At 44.1% G+C, this 19,961-nt stretch overlaps 1 protein-coding gene and 2 pseudogenes across 1 annotated transcript; 1 reads left to right on the forward strand and 2 right to left on the reverse strand.

Annotated features, from left to right (window-relative positions):
• LOC129527348 (putative HERC2-like protein 3) overlaps positions 1 to 4,770 on the reverse strand; it is a 35,361-nt pseudogene extending 30,591 nt beyond the window's left edge.
• On the reverse strand, positions 3,532 to 15,452 carry LOC101149482 (E3 ubiquitin-protein ligase HERC2-like). The gene is made up of 7 exons (XM_019011619.4): positions 14,452 to 15,452; positions 9,542 to 9,863; positions 9,263 to 9,392; positions 8,707 to 8,816; positions 8,021 to 8,192; positions 6,823 to 6,997; positions 3,532 to 3,641 (listed from the first exon to the last, which is right to left on the reverse strand). Exons 3-6 carry the CDS (start codon positions 9,278 to 9,280, stop codon positions 6,881 to 6,883), a joined length of 417 nt encoding a protein of 138 aa, XP_018867164.3. The 5' UTR covers positions 9,281 to 9,392; positions 9,542 to 9,863; positions 14,452 to 15,452; the 3' UTR covers positions 3,532 to 3,641; positions 6,823 to 6,880.
• Positions 15,453 to 16,565: 1,113 nt separating this feature from the next.
• Positions 16,566 to 17,296, forward strand: LOC134757436 (COX assembly mitochondrial protein 2 homolog; annotated as a pseudogene).
• Positions 17,297 to 19,961: the final 2,665 nt, after the last annotated feature.

Consider the following 19,961-nt stretch of genomic DNA (forward strand, 5'->3'; position numbering starts at 1 on the left):
CCCAACCCACCACATTCGTTCTTCTGAAACACTAATCCAATGCCAACTCTCTCTGGCCCCCTTTCTTTAAGCACAGGACAGCCCCTCCTTACTGCTCCAAGATAAGCCTCTGATCCTCCTGTGGCTCGGACCCACCTGCCAGGGCTCATGGCACCCTCTGCTCTGGAGCTCGCCAGCCCTGCCCTCCTTGTCAATTTAAACAAAGCCCATCTTCTGGCAAGCAATGAGCCTTGAGGAGGAGGGAGGGAAGCAGACACCTCAGAGGGCACCACAGGCAGTCCAGCACCCAGCACTGCACAAAGGTCCACCCAACGGGGGGCTGTGTGGACACCAAGATCCTCCTTTCCTGCAAGCCTCTCCCACACCCACTCTCGCAAGCAGCAGGAAAGCCCTGCTCCTCTGAGCATTGCCCTTGACACTCCTGTGTTTTCTGCCCAGAGTGCTCCCTCACGCAATTTCAGGACTGCTGCCAGTGTGAATGAAGCCTTTCTTCTCCCAGAACCACGTATGAACGTCTCCATTTCACCATTCACCACCTTGTAACGTGACCTGCTTAGAATGCTGGCTCATCAACAAGCAGCAGCTGAAAGCAGAGGTGTGTCCTATCCATCACTGCATCCTGAACACCTCGCATGGTAACGGCACCAGAAAGCAGAGGCGTGTCCTATCCATCACTGCATCCTGAACACCTCGCATGGTAACGGCACCAGGCAACTGCTCAACAGAAGCTGCTCACACGGACGGACAGATAGATGGGAAATGCACGACTACATGAAGGAAAATGTAAACCCATCTTAGGAGACAGGAAGAAGCTTATTATTTTAGGTGGTTACAAAGGCTGCCATCCTGAAATATAACTGACTTGAGCCTGGTCTGGTAAAAACGCAGTCCTCAAATAGAACGCTGTTCCCTGAGAGAACAGCTGATCCACATTCTGTGCAATTTCTGGGCATGCAGGGAGACAAAAGCCATGCTGGGCCTTTCAGGCAGAGGCTGCAATACGTGAGACCACCACAGGGTAGACGGGTAGACACTCCTGCACACTTTTTAGCTTCCTCTGCAGCAACAGACCATGAGGGCAAATGACAGCCACTCACAGCTGTTTCTACCTGATTGAGTCTCACTATCCTTATTATTATCTTTTGTATCATCATCAACTGTGTTGAATCCTCCTCTTTTTTTTTGAGACGGAGTCTCGCTCTTGTCACCCAGACTGGAGCACAGTGGTGCGATCTTGGCTCACTGCAACCTCTGTCTCCTGGGTTCAAGCAATTCTCCTACCTCAGCCTCCCGAGTAACCGGGATTACAAGCACCCGTCACCACGCCCAGCTAATTTTTGCATTTTTAGTAGACATGGGGTTTCACCACATTGGCCAGGCTGGTCTCGAACTCCTGACCTCAGGTGATCCACCCGCCTCAGCCTCCCAAAGTGCTGGGATTACAGGCATGAGCCACCGCCTGGCCATCTCCTACTTTTTTAAAGAGAGAGTCTTGCTCTGTCACCCAGGCTGGAGTGCAGTGGTATGATCATGACTCACTGCAACCTCAACCTCCCAGGCTCAAGCGATCCTCCTACCTCAGGCTCCTGAGTATCTGGGACTACAAGTACATGCCACCATGCCTGGCTAATTTTTGTGTTTTCTGTAGAGACGGGGTTTTGCCATGTTGCCCAGGCTGGTCTCAAACTCTTGACCTCAAGCAATCCACATGCCTCAACCTCCCAAAGTGCTGGGATTACAGGCATGAACCACTGTGCCTGGCCCTCTCCCACTCTTAATGGCACTTACAGTTCAAAAAAAATAATCTGCTAATCAGCAAAAAGCAAAGATTTTCTTACTGGCACATTCAATCTCGACAGGAGACAGCGGTGTGCTCATTGCTAAATAGGAAGTGTGTAATCTGAGAAGCAGGCCCAGATTCCTCTCTGTGTCTATCAGAGGTGAAGAGAGACTTCCCAGATCTGGTATGGTGACAACTTCTTGGTCAGGCTGGAAAAATAAACTTCATCATCAATCTGAGGAAACAGAATTAATTAAAAACATAAAACCAAAAGGACAGCTCTGTCCTGCAGCTGTATCACCATGTGAGCCCAGGGGTGCCCTGGGTGTTCTGCCCCTCCATCCTGTAATGAGTTGATGCTGCTGTTCCCAAGTAACAGCAGATACCACATAAACCCACATGCCCTATAAAGCTGGCAGCAACCGTACACGTAGAAAAACTAAAGCACAGATACATGATTTGGCTAGAATATTCCTTAGGAATCAGTTTCCAAAGTGACTGTACACCATGCTTCAGAAAGTATAATGAATTGTTACATGCATAAAGAACCCACTGGGCAACAAAACTATGACAAGTATTCGATGACAAGTATTAGTGGACTGTGACCACACAGGTAGAGGAAATGAAATTTATTCTAACAAAAATCAAACTCTGAAAAAAGCAAGAGTTCAACTTTTCCAGTCACAGAAGATATTTACAGCAAAGTTAATTCTCCCCTTCATAAAATGCTTTAAGCCCTGCCCTAATGGCATTTAATACATTTTATTACTTGTGGATAGCTGGAAAGCTAATCCCAGTATATAAATTCTATGTGTTCGTGAATACATAGGAAGGACATATTTCTATTGCAAAGAATTACACTTCTACATAGTTCTTCCCAAAAAATACATACCTCAAGATAATAAGCCATTCCAAATTTCTACATAAGACCAAAGTTTAACCTCTTTTCTTGTGGAACACTGTCTATATTTCTCACAAATTGATCATTTAAAAAACAATCTTTCAAGACCAGTACATCACAGATCCTAACACGAATAAATGTAAATTCATTTATGACAAAACTTCTAAAGGATCTTTATATTATCCCTAATGCCCCCCAAAAGACCCAGATATCAGTACTTCTAGATCCAAATATTCCTATCACAAACACACAGAGGGTGTCCCCTGCCATCCTCTGCATCACTCAAGGCATACAGCCTCACCTCCAAATATTGGCCAACACAAAATGCGTGCATGGATTCCCGGGTGACTTCAAACTCGAAAGCAGCTTCCAAAGCTACCACTGGGTTTTCCCCTGCAAACTGAGCTGAAAGAAAAAGGGAAAAAGCAACAGGAGTTCAATTCAGCTTGCCTGAAGAGCTGTAGGAGAAACAGTGAGTAGGAAATAAGTTAGGCGCTTAACTCAAAAGTGAGGGTTACCAGAGTATAATGACCTCCCACTGTCTCCCAGGGTTGCCTGGGCCGACTCAGAACTTGAAATGAGTTCCAAGTATTAAAACAAAAAATGCATAATGAAAGGAAATTCTTCAAATGTGCTGAATTTGTTGATAAGACAGACACCAAAGCCACAGATACATTAAAATATGCGGGGGCTGGCACAAAACTAAAGAAATCATTTATAAGCCAAATACTCTGCTTAAAATGATACAGGCTATAACTTTTAACCAGGAAATAAGAAGGGTAATCTTACCAAGAATACTATTTCCTGTTAACGACTGTGTCTGGAAGTCCTTTATATCATACACTTTCTCATCAATCACAGTCCAGAAGCCTCCATCTTTATTATGGTTCTCCAAATCAGCTTTGCGTATAAGTGTCACTTCCTCATTATTTCTACAGTTCTGACCTGTAAAAAATGACTCTGTGTATACAGAAACCAGAATCAGTCCATCGATCAATCAACAGGTAAAATGAAAAGAATAAACTCTGTGAAAGAACTACAAGCAGAAATAAACAAATCCACAATCACAATGGGAGAAATACATACCTAGCTCTGAAACTAATACCACACATACAAATTCTATTAAATATAGAATGCTTTAAAAAAAATCTAGGCAGCATGAATATCAAATCAGGCCATGCCAGGCCATAGAGCAAATCTCAACAGATTTCAAAGAAATAAAGTTACACAGCATGTGTGCTGACTACAATGCAGTTAAATTAGAAATAGGTTTTCAAAAGTTCATTCAAAATAAAATAAAAATGACTCTGTATATACAGAAAATGAAAATATTCATCCACATATTTGAAAATTACAAAATATACTTATAAGTAACCCAAAATTCTAAGAAAAAATGACTATGAAAATTAGAAAATGAGTTTAATTAATAATCAAAATACTGCAGATCAAAATTGGTGACATACAACTAAATGCATGCTTGAGGGCATTTACGCCTTTAAATGTGTATATTAGGGGGAAAAAGCTAAAAAAGAAAAGAAACATCAAATCAATAGAAGTCTATTAGTTCATAAAAATACTCAAAAAAAGAAAACCTGAGTGGTGGTCACCTATGCAAGTGCTAGGATACCAACTCAATATTATGAAAAATAGTTAAAGGGAGGTGGCAGTTCAAGAAGTCAAGCTTAGATTATGTCCTTCCTGTACAAATTGTACCTCCTGCTAACCAGACAACAGAGGGCAAGGTTGGTAGGGGATTTTATAGAGGACACGCAACACATGAATTCCCTGGTCTAGCTTCACAGAACTAAAGCGGGGAGCCACTGGGCATTACAGGCCTCCTGAGCCAACAGAAAGCATGCAGCATGACTCCAGACATAACACCACCCCAACGAGACTGAATTCAAATCCAACCAAACCTCTAGGTCTAACCAGCAGATTAATGTAACTAACAGAAGAACAAGTTGGTCTAGAATAAGAGAATGCAATCAACCAAGTTCAGAAAATGTGAAGTTCTCCAAAATAACCAACTTGCTTCTTTGAAAAAGAAAATGGTATGATCAGAGACAGGGAGAGGAGGGCCTGGAGCCATGTTGTTTGGGGAAAGAGACTAGAAGCATATGTCAACCAATGCCAATACACAGAACATATTCAGGTCCTAATTCAAAATTACCACCTAAAAAAGGCATTTTTGAGATAGTCCAGGAAAATGTAACATGGACTACATGTTAGATTAAGGAATCACTGTTAATCTTATAGACAGGATAATGATATTGTAGGGTTTTTCTTAAATCCTTATCATTAAGAGGTAAAATGCCTTAAAATGTTTTAAAGACAGAGTTATGCTTTAAAATAATCCAATTGGCCGGGCGCAGTGGCTCATGCCTGTAATCCCAGCACTTTTGGAGGCCGAGGCAGGCAGATCACAAAGTCAGGAGATCGAGACCATCCTGGCTAACATGGTGAAACCCCATCTCCTACCACGCCGTATTACCGCATTTAACAGGTATGATGAAGCAACTGAACAAGCTATTTTTCCATTTCCATTGCATTTCAACAGAGCCCATTAAAAAGTAGTATAAATGGCCCTTAAATACTAATATATTTTAAAATGCTCAAACTATATCAGGGTCACCATTTTGTGCTTTAGCAGGCAAAATCCCAAAAGCCCACACACAAGGCTGGGAGACCAGCATCCCTATTGGTGGTGAGAGAAATCAAGATGTACAGGAGCGATCTGGTGACAACCAGCCCACACTAGGTGCATCCCCACCTGTGCATGTGCACAGACACACACGCGTGCACACATGGAGGACACATGTTCCAGGTCAGGCCTTGCAGCACTATTTGCGTTTTTTGTTATGGTTGAGACAGTTTCACTCTTGTTGCCCAGGCTAAGGTGCAGCGGCGCAATCTCGGCTCACTGCAACCTCTGCCTCCCAGGTTCAAGCGATTCTCCTGCCTCAGCCTCCCGAGTAGCTGGGATTACAGGCATGTGCCACCATGCCCCACTAACTTTTGTATTTTTTAGTAGAGACGGGGTTTCTCCAAGTTGGCCAGGCTGATCTCAAACTCCAAACCTCAGGTGATCCACCTACCCTGGCCTCCCAAAGTGCTGGGATTACAGGCATGAGCCACCACAACCAACCCTCAGCACTATTTGTATAGCAACACTGTGGCAATAAGCCCAAGTGTCCACCAGTAAGAAACTCACTGAAGAAAGATACATAAAAGACATATCTACACACTGAAGACTAAGCTGCTTTATAAAAACAAAGAGCGACACTCTGATAAAGTACTCCAGTATATATGGTTAGTAAAAAAAAAAAACAAGCAACACAAGTAATGCAACATGCTACCAGTAGCATACTCATTCCAGAGAACAAGGAGGTTACAGAGGAGACTGAAAAGCCAGAGAGAGCAGGTAGGAAAATGGGTGGAAGGGGTGGGCAGGGGAAGCGACAGTGTGTCTCTGCCTAGGTTTGATTTTTGAACCATGTGACTGTATTCCTTTTTTTTTTTTAACAACTGTAAAACAAAATAAATACTCTTCATACTAGAAATAAAATGTTAGAAAAATCTGGATTCAAAACTAGGATTACTGTTATACACTGGCAAAGTTCACTAACATTCCCAAAGGCAGTTTTCTCATTGACATAATGAGATACAACAGCGTGCATGAGGTCCTCAGTGGGCCTGCACCCTACAGGTGCTCCACACATGCAAATCACTACTATTACCATTACTATTACATAACAGATATAATATATAATTATACTGTCACTACTATAACCAGCATTACATACTAAGACAGCCCACGTTCAGAGTATAAAGAAGGCTGTGGAACCCTCTGTAGAAGGTGGGAGGGCCTGGGGCTGTGGATAAAGGGGAGCTCTCTGGGGCTGTGCCACCTGAACCTGGAACCTGGGCCCCCAGGTTGGGTCCCCAGGCCTGTGCGCCTCAGCTTGCTCATCATTCACTCTCAACACGGATAACACCTTCAACTGCAAACACGTTTAAAAACCACAGGCCAGCTCCCCCTACCAATACCAGAAAAAGCAAGTCTCCACACGGGCCCAGGATGAGAACCTACAAGTGGTACTAGCTACAAAACCCATGGAGAACACGGTTCTTGCACACACACCTTATGAGACGTCGGACAGCTACACGGCGGAGGCATCTACAGGGTGTAGCCAGATGGTCTAAATGGGCCATGACAACAACCGCCGTTTGTTGCAGATCAATGGCAAGCTCGTTGTCTTGTGGAGGGTGAGGTACCTCAGGAAACTCTCATTGGGGCTCAGAGGGCCAGACAAAAGCTAGAAAGGAAAGGTAAACAAACATTCAGAAATGGTGGGAAAAATTAAAGTAATACAGTTAGCCTTTACACACTCTTTATATTTTGGTATTGACTCATTTGACCCATCAAATGACAATGTCGATGATACAGTTATACTATACATCTATATATTTATGTAGCATACAAACTGTATAAATGTCTAAACGTGCTGTACACATGTACACAACATTGACTGTGCATGTATACATTTATGACACCACAGGTAAGTTGAATCCACACAGATTACTAACATGACCAAACCACCCTACAGGCCTAGGACCCCTGGAGAAAGGCAGAACCACCTCTGTGGGAACCCAGAACAGCATCTCAAGCTGGCCTTGAAATCTAAAACCAAAACCTTTATTTTAATCCAAACATTGCCCACTCTGGAGAACACCTACTTTCATTTGCAAATTAAATCATAGTTCTAATTCTTCTAAAGGCAGAAGAGCCCTATTATCATTAGTTTAAAGACTAACAAATAATAGAAAAATTAAACCAAAGCATGATATTGAAATGCCTAAGACTTTCCCAAAAAGATGCAAAATTCAACTTGTACTTGACCTGTAAAGACCAGCAGTCCTGCAGGTTTACGCCCAGGGCCCCACATGCCTGCTCCTCCCCCAGCTCCTGTCCACACCTGTTAAGGGGGGAGCTGGTACTAAACAGAGTGACAGCTCAGATGACATGCCCTGCACAGAGCCCAGTACACAGGAAGGGCCAACAAAGAAAGCCACTATTTTCATTGTTCTTTTCTAGTATTGATTTAAAAGTGCGTGTTTCAAGCTTGGTTCTGTGCTGACAAGGAAGTCGGTGCTCACTGATCCAAGTCTTCTCCACAAACAAGTGGCCTCCCACACCTGTCTCATCTGACTCGCTGCTGTTACCACCAAACACACACACGCCAGACAAAAACACTGCCGTGGACACACACACTGGTCTTGCGTAAAAAATAACTAGACTTGAGTACCACCTAAACACAACGTTCCATCATGACACTCACGTGCATGTCGCCCTCGGAGGGGGGCGTATCCTTACTGCAAATGATGCTCTGGAACCTTCGCAGCAAGGGCAAAGGCAAGGTGCTGGTGCCCTGGGCAGAACGCTCATCGTCAGTTTCCTGTGCCCTGCTGTCCCACAGCTGAAGCAACAACAGGATGGCAGACAACATTTGGCTAAAGGAGAAAACACATTTATTCCTAGTAAAAACAGATTAATTTTTTTTTTCATGGTTGATCAAAAATAAAAGCAAACAGCTAGATAGAGGTGAAGCAATACTTGGGATATGAAAGGAAATGAAAGTAAAGCCGTGGTAATTAAATCACTGAATTGACACTAAGATTTTAGCACAAGTCATCGCCTTCTGCTGATAGGAAAGACCAGTTAAGAAGCTCAAAGAGCACATTCACATGGAAGTTCTAGGATCTTAAATTCATGGAATAAAAGTAATTAAATGAGGAAAACTGAAAGAAAAAAAAAAAAAGAACAGTTCCCAGGCTAGAAAACTGAGCATAAAAAAGGAAGTGAAGAAAAGGTAAAGAGAGAGCGAGCTCTGGGACATGGTGCTCTGGTTACAGAGCACCACATCTGCTGCAGTCAAACACGATTCAGTGAAATGCACACAATGCAACAGGTATTTGGATACAGAGGCGCTTCCCCAAAGCTTTCCCAGTCTGCACAAGCCCTCACCTCAGCGTGCCTCTCTGCACAACCAGCTCCAGCAGGATGGCCAGGGCCAAGTGCTGGTCCTGCAGGGGCATGCTTCTGGCCTTTTGGTGCCTGGCGTTCCGTGAACATCCCTGAAATGAAAACAGTGGATGCAGGAACACAGCGACCTCCAGAAAGACAGTATGCTTACAATCACACTAACATGTTTACTACATGCTCCCTCCCAAGGAAGGATATATTCTTAATATTTAGAACCAAGTTTCTGAGACTTGCTACTCAAATTTTTCAGAGATTTTTAAAGTATACAATTAACTTACAGAAATGTATTTTATTTAAAGTATTCATTCAGATACTGTATTACAGTAGATGACATACTCCAAGTGTGTGAAGCATAAAATATCTCATTATCCAAAACATGAGTAGAAGAATATCTAGCTACCTTTTCCAGTTTCAATGACGTGTAAGCCTATACCAGTATCAACCTTCTCCTACAGAATTAGAGAACCAATTTCTAAAACCACCTGAGGATCTGGAGGCAAAATGTCTACACTAATTTCTATCTCTGATCAAAGATTACCTGGTTGCTTACTCCCATACCCAGCTCTCCAGAATTGACTTGGCCCTATATACAGGTGCAGGAGTTTCATCTTTTTTCTCTTTGTCATCCAGATCTTCTTTCTTTGTTCCACTTGGTTTGACACTATCATCTGCAGAATTAAAAGTTTTTTAATCTGTAACCGCTTTTCAGAATGCCATACCATTAGTCAGTCTCTGCAAATGTCCCTCCCCGAAAAGTTACAACACACATCATTAACTGAATGTTTGACAACTCAAAAATAAAATATATCAATCATACCTGTAACAGATCCAGTATAATTTTCATAAACAAACCAATATATCGGCCGGGAGTGGTGGCTTATGCCTGTAATCCCAGCACTCTAAGAGGCCAAGGCCGATGGATCACGAGGTCAGAAGATGGAGACCATCTTGGCTGACACAGTGAAACCCCGTCTCTACTGAAAATACAAAAAATTGGCCAGGTATGATGGTGGACACCTATAGTTCCAGGTACTCAGGACGCTGAGGCAGGACAATGGTGTGAACCCGGGAGGCAGAGCTTGCAGTAAGCCGAGATGGCACCACTGCACTCTAGCCTGGGCAACAGAGCAAGACTCCATCTGAAAAAAAAGAAAAGAAAAGAAAAGAAAAGAAACCAATATATCAAATTATTTAAAGCGTATCTTCCAAAATGATATTTCATTAACTTCCTAGTAGATTTCACAACTGAGAAACTTAGTATTTGATATTTACCTACTTCAATTTCACATGAATTGCTTCCATCCATTGAGTCCCAATGCTTGCGTACCCATGGGAAAAGGGAGGGTGTAGAAAAGGAGTATGATTCAAAAATCTTTTAACTCTTTCCAAGGCCCTACTCCACTGCCAACTGGCAAGCACTGCTATGCAGGGACGCTGTCACTGATAGCATAATTCAAGAGCACTGGGACACAAAGGAAAAGCTGGGAAAAATGACTTTAGGCCACTGACAATGTAACGTTTCAGTCAAAAACAACTGTCATAAAACTCCTGACATATTAAGCGAACAGAAGAGAGAACTAACCTTAACCTTGAAGTGTAAACACGTTCCATCACAGAAGGCTATGACTAAACGTCTAAACAACATAATTAGAAAAATGTATCTCAATCGGTGAAAGACATGGTATCCCATCCAGATTATAAATAATGAGTATCTAAAAATCCCTAAGGAAACAGTTCCTCTGTTTACAACACTTCTGACGCCAAATGTATGGACTTTTGCACCAAGCAATTCTCCAGTTCTTTGCGACACCCAGCTATGTGTCCCACAATGCAATTCAATTCTGAAACTAACTACCTAGAATTAGCACAGACCCCACAGGTTAATAACAGGAGAGAAAAGGTACAATGCTGAAAAAAAAATCTAAAGAACTAATAGCTGAAAACTTCCTAGGTTCAGCAAAGGACATAAACCTAGGCAGATTGAAGAATCTGTGCAAAGCCCAAACAAGATAAATCCAAAGGAAGCCATGATGAGGCACATCATAATCAACTGCTAAACACTAAGGACAAAACCTTTTGAAAAGTGCCACAGAAAGTAGCTACAGAAGAATGTCTTGTGTGGCATGAAATTAAGACTAAATATTACGTGCTGCCTTGACGTCAGTAAAATCAAGAAGGCCTCAAATAGCCTAACCACAAGGTCTCCTCCAAGCTCTGCTCCCACGGATAAGATCCCAGAGCCAAACAACCCTCCTTATCGCGGAGACCCGACCCCAGCCTGCTCATCCCTGCCGGTCCAGAGTTATTCCAACAAGCCAATCACATCTTCCCATGGAAGCAAGGTCATTTCACCCTCTTCTTACTGCAAAATGTGCCTCCCACAGCCCCTCGTGGTTCACTCTGTTCCCAAGTGCAGCCCCCGTGTGACATGCGGTGTCCCCCACCCCCAGGGCTGTGAGCATGCATGGCTAATAAACTGCTATTTCATCTGTCCAGTGTTGGTGTCTTATGTTCAGCCATCCCATATCCCTAAGGCAGGAATCTTCTAGGATTATAAACAGAACTTTAATCAACCTCTCCTTGGTTATTTTACTGGTTCCATGATACAGCTTTTTCTGTGCAAAACATCTGAACAGAAACTTCACAAAGGATACAAGAGTGGCAAAGAACATGATATTCAGCATTGTTAGCCATTATGGAAATGCAAATTTAAACCACAATGAGATCCCACTAGACGTGTTAGAATGGCTCAACTAAAAAACACTGATAACACCAAGTGCTAACAAAGACACAGAGCAACAGAAACGTGACAGATTGCCAGCAGGAATGCAAACTAGAACAGCCACTTCGGAAAACAGTTCAGCACATGACCCAATTTTCACACTACTAGGTCTTTATCCTAGGGAAATGGAAACTATATTCACACAAAATCTGTACAGAAATGCTCACAGCAGGATTACAATTGTGAAAGAAAAACGGAAACAACCACAAGGTCCTACAATAGCAGAATGGATAAACACAATGTGGTACATCCAAATGATGAAACACCATTCATCAATAAAAAGAACTATTAATACACAGAACAACAATAAATCTCAAACATATAACTAGGAGTAAATGAAGATGGTTTCAAAATGTTACTTAAAATATGGTTCCACTTACATGACATTCTCAAAAAGAATACCCTATACTGATGGAGAACAGATCAGTGGTTGCCAGGGTATGAGGCCAGGGGATATGTGATAAAAAGCAGCACCTTAAGGGAGCTTTTGGGGTGATGAAATTTCTCCATCCTGATGATGGCAGGGGTTAAATGAATCTATAGGGTCAAAATTTACTGAACTAGATACCACAATAAAATAAATTTCATATAAGTTTTTTAATAAAAAAAAAAGTTGGCTGGGTGCAGTGGCTCACACCTATAATCCCAGCACTTTGGGAGGCCGAGGCGAGCAGATCACAAGGTCAGGATTTCGAGACCAGCCTGGCCAACATGGTGAAACCCCGTCTCTACTAAAAATGCAAAAATTAGCCAGGTGTGGTGGCATGCACCTGTAATCCCAGCTACTTGGGAGCCTGAGGCAGGAGAATTGTTTAAACCTGGAAGGCGGAGGTTGCAGTGAGCCAAGATCGCCACTGCACTCCAGCCTGGACCGCCAAGTAAAACGTCATCTCAAAAACAAAAAACAAACAAACAAACAAAAAAAACAAAGAAAATATCTAGGTCCAGGTAGGACAGCTGGAATACAGTCTGGTGGAATCATGTCAGAGCAGGGAGCTGGGTCTGGAAGGCTGGAGCAGGGCGTGGCCCCACTCTAGGAAGGAACTAGGAAACGCATCCTGGGTGAAGCAAGAGCAGAGTCCCGTTCTGCAACAGATGAGCCTTTATCCTGATCTGAGAAACTATATGCAAATTTAATACATCTCACTTAGCCTCTTATTTTCCTTAACAACATGGAAAATGAGAGAACAAACAACTCAGAAGGTTAAGACATGAAATACATTTAATTCAGAAATCATACACAGAAAGGTAGGAAATAAATGGGGGGAAATAGCAGCTAATGAAAAGTGAAAATGGGCCAGTGCAGTGGCTCTCACCTACAATCCCAGCACGCTGGGAGGCTGAGGTAGGCGGATCACTTGAGGTCAGAAGTTTCAGACAAGCTTGGCCAACATGGTGAAACTCCAACTCTACTAAAAATACAAAAATTGGCCCAGCATGATGGCAGCCACCTGTAATCCCAGCAGCTTGAGAGGCTGAGGCAGGAGAATTGCTTGAACCCAGGAGGCAAAGGTTGCAGTGAGCCAAGATAATGCCACAGTACTCCAGCCTGGGCAACAGAGCAAGACCCTGTCTCAGAAAATAAAATAAAATATTCATAGTCTTAATAATGGAAAATAAAAACATTTACTGAATGCCAAAAAATCTCCCTAAAAACCCCAATCAGTTGGGATCTACATAAAGAACAATTATGCTCTGCTTTCTAACCACAATTTTTAAAAGAACAAAGGACAAAAATATTCATCAAATGTGGGCTGGGTGCGGAGGCTCACGCCTATAATCCTAACACTTTGGGAGGCCGTGGCAGGTGGATCATGAGGTCATGAGTTCAAGACCAGCCTGGCCAATATGGCGAAACTCCGTCTCTACTAAAAATACAAAAATTAGCTGGGCGTGGTGGAGGGTGCATGTAATTCTAGCTACTCAGGAGGCTAAGGCAGAGAACTGCTTGAACCCGGGAGGCGGAGGTTGCAGTGAGCCAAGATCATGCCACTGCACTCCAGCCTGAGCAACAGAGCAAGGCTCCCTCTCGAGAGGAAAAAGAAGCAAACAACAAATTCATCAAATGTAATAAATAAAACATATACTTTGGATTTTTCCATGTTCTTAGCTTTTCTTAGAGCATCTTTTAGAATTATTGTTTCACAAAAAAACACTTTGGGAAATGTTTTAATTTATTAACAAATACTAGGGCTAGGAAGAGAGCTTAAAACTTTTTACAATATACAGAATGAATTACAGATACGTGAAAGAAAAAAAAAAAAAAGACGTTGCTGACTCCTGTCATGGAAGGCCCTATCATATGGACATTCTTAGCCTCAGCATCCGGAGGTCCAGAAAGGGACAATTTCGAGTCAGAGAGAATTCTATATATACCATTTATTTGGAACCTTCAGCCCTTAAGATTCCAACATCATGACTTCAGTTTCAACACAATTGTCCTTAGACCTTGTATTGCATACAAATACAAAACAAACACCTCGACTGAACTAACTCTTGTCTCTCCAAAAACACAAACACAAAACCTCATAAAATGAGTGAGTTTCTATTGGCCATAATTACTGCAACTTACTTCTCCAATTTTCCCCTGCACAGTTAAGTAAACAGCTCAAAAACTATCAGTAACAAATAACAGTCACCATCATATGGTTGGGAGTGTGGCAGATTTCTTAACCAGTAATAAAAAATAGGAAAAAAATTTTGCCTATTCATAGATCTCAAGTTTCGTGCACTTGCAAGAAACTAATTAAAAGGCAGCCGTGCACGATCTACAAAAACAGCCATAAAGACTGTTACATTTTAAGTTACAGGAAACAAACCTGCTCCTCTACTATAGCAAGAAACAACTGACTTCCCCTTACATACCCTAAAAAAAAAAAGACTTACACGAGAAATTTAAACATGGAAGCAGAAATACACCAAGAAAGAGACATGTCAAACCCCACCTGTATATCTGTTTTCAACCATTTGGAGTCAAGGCGAGCCTGGGCAGCCAAACACAAATATTCAGAGGGCATCTTTTCTCCAGCTTCCTCCCAGTTCTCAGGCCTGCAACTAAACATACATGTTGAAGACCTAACGCTTTTTAATATTTTACAAAGACACTCCCGAAAAGTTTAATGCAGAAAAAAAGAACAGAAAGATGGGAGAGAAGAGCTCGGGGAGGGGAGTGAAGAGGAAAGAGAGATAGAGGGAAGAGACGGAGGGAGAGGGAGGTGGGGAAGGGAAAGCCTCCTTCCTAGATAGGCAGGGTATGCCGGGTTTCTGCACCACGCTGGCGAGACCTTGAGAATGGACTGTCACAGGAGGCCAAATCACAATGTCATGCCCCTGCCCTCAAATCCAAAAGGTACACACACACGACAGGGAGCCCATTTTTTGTTTTGTTTTGTTTGAGATGGAGTCTCCCTCTGTCGCCCAGGCTGGAGTGCAGTGGCGGGATCTCAGTTCACTGCAAGCTCCGCCTCCCGGGTTCATGCCATTCTCCTGCCTCAGCCTCCCGAGTAGCCTGGAGTACCGACGCCCGCCACCAGCCCGACTAATTTTTTTTTTTTTTTTTTTTTTGTATTTTCAGTAGAGACGGGGTTTCACCATGTTAGCCAGGATGATCTCGATCTCCTGACTTCGTGATCCGCCCGCCTCGGCCTCCCAAAGTGCTGGGATTACAGGCTTGAGCCACCGCGCCCTGCCAGGAAGCCCATCGTTTGAACCACAAATGACAGCAGCGTGAATCTGCCGCTTTACCCAACAGCAGGGCGCCTGCGTGAAACAAATTACTCAAAAGGCTCACCTGCAGAAAAACCCACAGCCACCACCACTTAGAGATAGAGAGAGGAAGGAGGCTGCGCCGCGGGCGGTCCGGGCAGCAACCCCCCACGCCCCCGCGCCCCCACCCCTTGTGGCCCGCCAACCCCGCACCGCCTCCGACGCCGGGCGCCCCGGTGCCCCGGTGCCCCAGGCCAGGACCTGAGGTGCAGGGCACGGCCTCCTCGCCCCGCAGGCGTGCGGACACACCCTCCCAGCAGCCGCTGGCTTAGGCGGCGCCCGCGATCCCGACACCTCTCGCTACCCGAGGGGCGTACCCGCGCGGGACTGCCGCCCCCTCCACCGACCCGCGCTTACCGCCAATCGCAAGGCGGCTCCGCGGGCACAGCCAATGGGAAAGAGGAGCCCTTCCCTGCTCCTCCCGACTCTCCCGCTTCCTGCAATCCCGTTTATCTTCCTACTTGGAGCTCACCGACTGCAGCCAGGGCCAACCGCCGGCGCCGGAAGGCGGGATTTCCGCGGCACGCACGCACGCCCGCACTCCCACGGGAGTCAGTTTCTCACCAGCTGAATTATTTGAACTTAGCACCACTAAAAGTGGAGCAATCAGGTACGGAGTGCTTCCAGAGCTGATGTAGTAGAAATCACTGACACCATCTTTTTTTTTTTTTTTTTTTTTTTGAGACAGTCTCATTGCGTCGCGGAGGTTGGACTGCAGTGGCATGATATCGGCTCACTGCAACCTTCACCTCCCGGGTTTAGGTGCCTCAGCTTTCCGAGTAGCTGGGATTACAGGCATCTGCCACCCACCCGGCTAATTTTTGTATTTTCAGTAGGAACGGAGTTTCATCACAAACTGCTGACCTCTGGTGATCCGCCCGCCTCAGCCTACCAAAGTTCTGGGATTACAGGTGTGAGCCGCCGTGCCCGGCCTATTTCAAATATTTTAAATATTAAAAAGTAGAACCTGGCCAGGTATGGCTCACACCTGTAGTCCCAGCACTTTGGGAGGCTGAAGTGGGAGGATCGTTTGAGCCCAGGAGTTCAAGACCAGCCTGGACAACATAACAATACCCTGTCTGTTCAAAAAATAAAATTAGCCAGGTGAGGTGGCACGTGCCTGTGGTCCCAGCTACTCGGGAGGCTGAGGCAGGAGAATTGCTTGAACCCAGGAGGTGGAGGTTGCAGTGAACCAAGATCATGCTACTGCACTCCAGCCTGGGAGACAGAGCCAGACTCCGTCTCAAAATAATAATAATAATAATAATAATAATAATAATAATAAGCTTGGGCAATGGAGGGCTCCCCCAGGCATTGGCCACCTGTGGAGTGACCTGGCTTTTGGCTCCCTGGCAGCCAACTTCTGGGTCAGGCATCTTCGTTGGTGACTGCCCCTTCAGCTCTCCTGGTGTGGCTGTGAGTGGTATGGCACTGCTGTGAGCCATCATCTTGTCTTAAAGAGGCATCCTGACATCTCCACACTTGCACACTGAAGAATGCAACATCATGATTAACTTTTTAAAGGAATATTACAAAAATCACAGCATCTGAAAATTTTTTGGTCATTGCAATGATCTTGATCAGGCAATGAGAAAATAAATCCTTGAAGAATGAGTACATGGAAAAGAGGACCAAGAGCAGAGACCATGGCAATTTGATGCAAGAGACTTTTTTTTTTTTTTTTTTTTTTTTTTTTTTGAGACGGAGTCTTGCTCTGTGACCAGAGCAAGTGCAGTGGCTCGATCTTGGCTCATTGCAACCTCCGCCTCCTGGGTTCAAGCAATTCTTCTGCCTCAGCCTCCCACATAGCTGGGACTACAGGTGTGTGCCACCACACCCAGCTAATTTTTGTATTTTTAGTAGAGACAGGATTTCACCATGTTGGCTATGGCCAGGATGGTCTCGATCTCCTGACCTTGTGATCTGCCCACCTCAGCCTCCCAAAGTGCTGAGATTACAGGTGTGAGCCGCCGTGTCCAGCCGCAAAAGAGACTTTTCAATTCTCCAGAGGAATCTGAAAAATAAATTGTATTTTCACTGGATGCCTTGGCTGAGAGAAGACCGAAAGACTATGGGTTGGCCCGGGCACAGTAGCTCACGCCTGTAATCCCAGCACTCTGGGAGGCCGAGGTGGGTGGATCACCTGAGGTCAGGAGTTCGAGACCAGCCTGACCAATATGGTGAAGCGCTGTCTTTACCAAAAATACAAAAATTAGCCAGGCATGGTGGCGTGGGCCTGTAATCCCAGCTACTCGGGAGGCTGAAGCAGGACAATCTCTTGAACCCGGGAGGCAGAGGTTGCAGTAAGCCAAGATGGCGCCACTGCACTCCAGCCTGGGCCACAGAGCGAGACTCTGTCTCAAAAAAAAAAAAAAAAAGACTGGGTTGATACCTGAGAGAATCCTGTCTTATTTGCTCTCCAGAATCCTTGTAATGAAAAGTGACCCATGAGAAATTGAACCATGGAGAAATACGAACATTTCTGGATTCTGAATATTTGTTGGGCAGTCTTTAGTATCATTTTTCCTCCACCAACAAACCTGACTTCACCCTGTTTCTTCTCTTTGCCTACTACCAGTTATCTCAGTAACTTATCTCCCTGAATAAAGGAATATGATAAGTTAAAATAAAATAATTTATTTTAAAAACTTGTTTAAATAGGCCGGGCGCGGTGGCTCACACCTATAATCCCAGCACTTTGGGAGGCCGAGGTGGGTGAATCACGAGGTCAGGCGATCGAGACCATCCTGGCTAATATGATGAAACCCTCTCTACTAAAAATACAAAATTAACCGGGCCTGGTGGCGGGTGCCTGTAATCCCAGCTACTTAGGAAGCTGAGGCAGGGGAATCACTTGAACCCGGTAGGGGGAGGTTGCAGTGAACCAAGATCGGGCCACTGCACCACTGCCCTCAAGCCTGGGCGACAGAGCGAGACTACATCACACACACACACACACACACACACACACACAAAATTGTTTATAAATTATCTTAATAATTTATTTTTAAAAATTAATAGACTGAATCTGTAGGCTTTGTAATATCTAGTTTATCTACTCCAATACCTCTTGGAGGCATACTTCCTTTACTTGATTTCTGAATTGGGGATCCTATCACTGCAAACAAACAATAGAAAATAAAGAAATAAAGGGCAGGTGTGGTGGCTCACACCGGCAATCCTAGCAATTTGGGAGGCCAACGCTGGCAGATCACCAGAGGTCAGGGGATTGAGAACAGCTGGGCCAACATGGTGAAACCCCATCTCTACTAAAAATACAAAAATTAGCCAGGCATGGTGGCACATGCCTGTACTCCAAGCTACTCTGGAGGCTGAGGCAGAAGAATCGCTTGAACCCAGGAGGCAGACATTACAGTGAGCTGAGATTGTGCCACTGCATTCCAGCCTGGGTGACAGAGTGAGATGAGAGAAAGACAGACAGACAGAGACGGGGTTTCACCGTGTTAGCCAGGATGGTGTCGATCTCCTGACCTCATGATCCGCCTGCCTCGGCCTCCCAAAGTCCTGGGATTACAGGTGTGAGCCACCGCGCTCAGCCAGGTATGTGATGTTGAGCAAGTTTCTAAGCCTCTTTGTGCCCCAATGTCCATTTCTTACAATAGAGATAATAATAGTAATCTTTAAGTGAGTCATTACGCATAGAGTTTAATTAGAAGAGCTCTTGACATACAGCAAATACTAAAAACATTCAGTAGCATCCACAGTAGAAAACGCAGGGCCGGGCGCGGTGGCACACGCCTGTAATCCTAGCACTTTGGGAGGCCGAGACGGGCGGATCATGAGGTCAGGAGATCGAGACCATCCTGGCTAACGCGGCGAAACCCCATCCCTACTAAAAATACAAAAAAAAAAATTAGCCGGGCGTGGTGGAGGGTGCCTGTAGTCCCAGCTACTCGGGAGGCTGAAGCAGGAGAATGGCGTGAACCCGGGAAGCGGAGCTTACAGTGAGCGGAGATAGCGCCACTGCACTCCAGCCTGGGTGACAGAGCGAGACTTCGTCTCAAAAAAAAAAAAAAAAGAAAGAAAACGCAGAGTACATAGCACATGGTAGATACTGACACTGCACTGAGTCTCTTACAAACATCGTCTCATTTTACTCTCACAAAACCCCAGGAGTTTGGTATCTTTATTCTAATTTTAAAGACGAGAAACTGAGGCTTGAAAATATTAGGGATATGTCCAAGGTCACGGCGGAGCTTGCAATGAGCCGAGATCACGCCACTGCACTCCAGCCTGGGCAACAGAATGAGACTCCATCTCAAAATAAATAAAAATAAATAAATAAATAAATAATTAAAAAAGATGTATTTGGATGGTTAATGCATTTTTAATGTATAATCATCTATTGTAGTTAAAAGGTGATCAAATGTGCTGATTCACTCAGTATGTTTCAAATGCAGGACTTAAGGAACAATTTGCCATAAGCCACCAACTTATTGTTTTCTTTTAAATTATATATCTAACACACATACATACACACACACACACACACACACACATATATATACAAAATGTTAATGATGAAAATTTTGAGCATCATGAAGAATAGTATATATGTAATATATGTTTTTTCACAAGAGTTTTCCAACTACTGTACTTTTTTTAGTAGAATACATTAGATACTACAAAAGAAATGAAAACAAAATGATGTGGAATAGCATGTAAACAA

The sequence above is a fragment of the Gorilla gorilla genome, chromosome 18 (genome assembly GCF_029281585.2).
Source record: "Gorilla gorilla gorilla isolate KB3781 chromosome 18, NHGRI_mGorGor1-v2.1_pri, whole genome shotgun sequence".
NCBI lineage: Eukaryota > Metazoa > Chordata > Mammalia > Primates > Hominidae > Gorilla > Gorilla gorilla.

What these genes read in the sequence shown, in the direction of transcription:
- LOC101149482 (XM_019011619.4), bottom strand. An exon ending in GTGCAGAGAGGCACGCTGAG is followed by an intron (nt 8,193 to 8,706) that starts GTGAGGGCTTGT and finishes TTTCTCCTTTAG; the next exon opens with CCAAATGTTGTCTGCCATCC. An exon ending in CCTCCGAGGGCGACATGCAC is followed by an intron (nt 6,998 to 8,020) that starts GTGAGTGTCATG and finishes TTTCCTTTCTAG; the next exon opens with CTTTTGTCTGGCCCTCTGAG.